The sequence below is a fragment of the Camelus ferus genome, chromosome 3 (assembly GCF_009834535.1).
Source record: "Camelus ferus isolate YT-003-E chromosome 3, BCGSAC_Cfer_1.0, whole genome shotgun sequence".
NCBI lineage: Eukaryota > Metazoa > Chordata > Mammalia > Artiodactyla > Camelidae > Camelus > Camelus ferus.
Genome location: NC_045698.1, coordinates 114,467,457 through 114,469,434, shown reverse-complemented (window position 1 = coordinate 114,469,434; position 1,978 = coordinate 114,467,457). Strand labels below are relative to the sequence as shown.

At 45.8% G+C, this 1,978-nt stretch overlaps 1 protein-coding gene across 1 annotated transcript; it reads right to left on the bottom strand.

The window, feature by feature from the left end:
- Positions 1 to 426: 426 nt before the first annotated feature.
- LOC102508425 (putative olfactory receptor 2W6) lies at positions 427 to 1,509 on the bottom strand. The gene is given in 1 exon segment (XM_014553532.2): positions 427 to 1,509. A coding segment is annotated over 1 exon segment (954 nt). The 3' UTR covers positions 427 to 555.
- Positions 1,510 to 1,978: the final 469 nt, after the last annotated feature.

Genomic DNA, 1,978 nt, shown 5'->3' with positions numbered 1-1,978 from the left:
TCTGACTGAAGTCACTACAAATTATTTGCATAAGACAGAAGGCAGGGAACGGCCTGAAGAAGTAAGAAAATCATCTCTGTGGCAGGATCTGGAAAATTCAGAACTAAAAGGAAGAGGGAATGGAATAAATGTGCCCCCAAAATACTGGTTACACCCCCCACCCACCCTCAACACGCACACTGTTCTGCCTTGATGCCTCCTTTCCTGTGTATCTGACCTGAAATTGATGTTACAAATGTTGCAAATCTCTGGAATCAGAGTGCCTTAGCTGCAAAGAAATTATTATCTCCCTGTAAAAACCCCACTGAGCAAAGAGGAAGCTGCATCTCTCCACCAGCACATTATCTTTTGTGATTAACTCTACCACTTTGAAGAACACAGAGGGTTTGTGCACTTGCAAACAAAGATACAAATTACTGAGTCAGATCCCTGAAGGAGAGAAGACCATTTTATAACATTTCAGCATTTTACATGCCATTGTGCATTGTTACTGCCTGGAAACGGAGCAATTTCCATGGATGATAAGAACCTCAGGATGAGTACTGACTGCCTACATCAGTGCCCTCCAGCATCCAACAGGCTGCATGGGTCTTTTCCAAGAACCTTCCTCGTGGCCCCCTTCACGTCTTTGTTTCTCAGTGTATAGATGAAGGGATTCAGAGTGGGGGTCACTAGGCAGTAGAAAAGGGTGAGAAACTTGCCCTGGTCCTGGCTTGCCATGTTCCCAGGCTGCATATACATGTAGATGATGGTGCTGTAGAAAAGGGACACCACCACCAGGTGGGAGGAGCAGGTGTTGAAGGCCTTTTGCCTCCCGGCTGCAGACTGGATCCGTAGCACTGCACTTGCAATGAAACCGTAGGAGACGAGTATTGTGGTGAGAGGCACAAGCACAATGGGAATGGCCAGGAAGAAAGCCAGGCCTTCAACATGGCCGGTGTCGACGCAGGAGATGCGGATGATAGCCGGCATCTCACACACAAAGTGGTTGATGCGACGGTGACCGCACCGCCCCAGGGACATTGTCAGTGGGGACATCAGGATGGAGTTAGCAATCCCACTGAGCCAGGCAAAGGCTGCCAGCTACAAGCACAGCTGTGGCTGCATGATGGTCAGGTAGTGAAGCGCCTTGCAGACAGCCACAAAGCGGTCATAGGCCATGACAGAGAGAAGAATGCACTCAATGCCCCCCACAAACAGGAAGGCAAAGAGTTGGATGACACAACCTACGTAGGTAATGGTTTTGTGTGGACCCCAGAGGTTGACCAACATCCGGGGAATGCTGCTGGTCGTGTAGCAGAGATCCAGGAGAGACAGGTTGCTGAGGAAGAAATACATAGGCGTATGCAGTCGAGCGTCCAACAGGGAGAGAAAGATGATGGTGGAGTTGCCCGTGACAGCCAGAAAGTAAAAAAGCATGTTGACAAAAAACAGGACCATCTCCAGCTTTGGCCGGTCAGAGAATCCAAGCAAAATGAAATCTCCAGAGCTTTCGTTGCTTCTCTCCATCACCCTCAGCTTGATAATACCTATTTAGAGATATTAACACGTGTCCTATTATTCATACAGAAAGGGTGCACCTTGTTTTATCCCAACAGTGAGAATGCTTTTTATTTTACCAGCCACACTATTTCACTGGGCCATGTTGCCTGCTGATTGCCTGGAATTGCAGGGCAAGGTGTTAAGTAAAGATATTTGGTTATAAAGCAATGGAAGCTATAACGTTTGCTTCAGTAGCCTCTAATCTGATCAAGTAAGTTAACTGGATAATCCTTTAAAGTAATAATTAAAAATTATTGATATAATCATAAATTAATTGGGAGGGAAGAAAACATACTTAAAAAAAAATAGCAAACGTGCCAGATTCCATTAACATTGAGCCTGTTTCTTTGCTGATACACATTCCTCCTTAAATTTGTGGAGCAATAGCTCCAATGAATATGGTCAGCTCTCAAATTTCCATCACTGTAACTTCAAG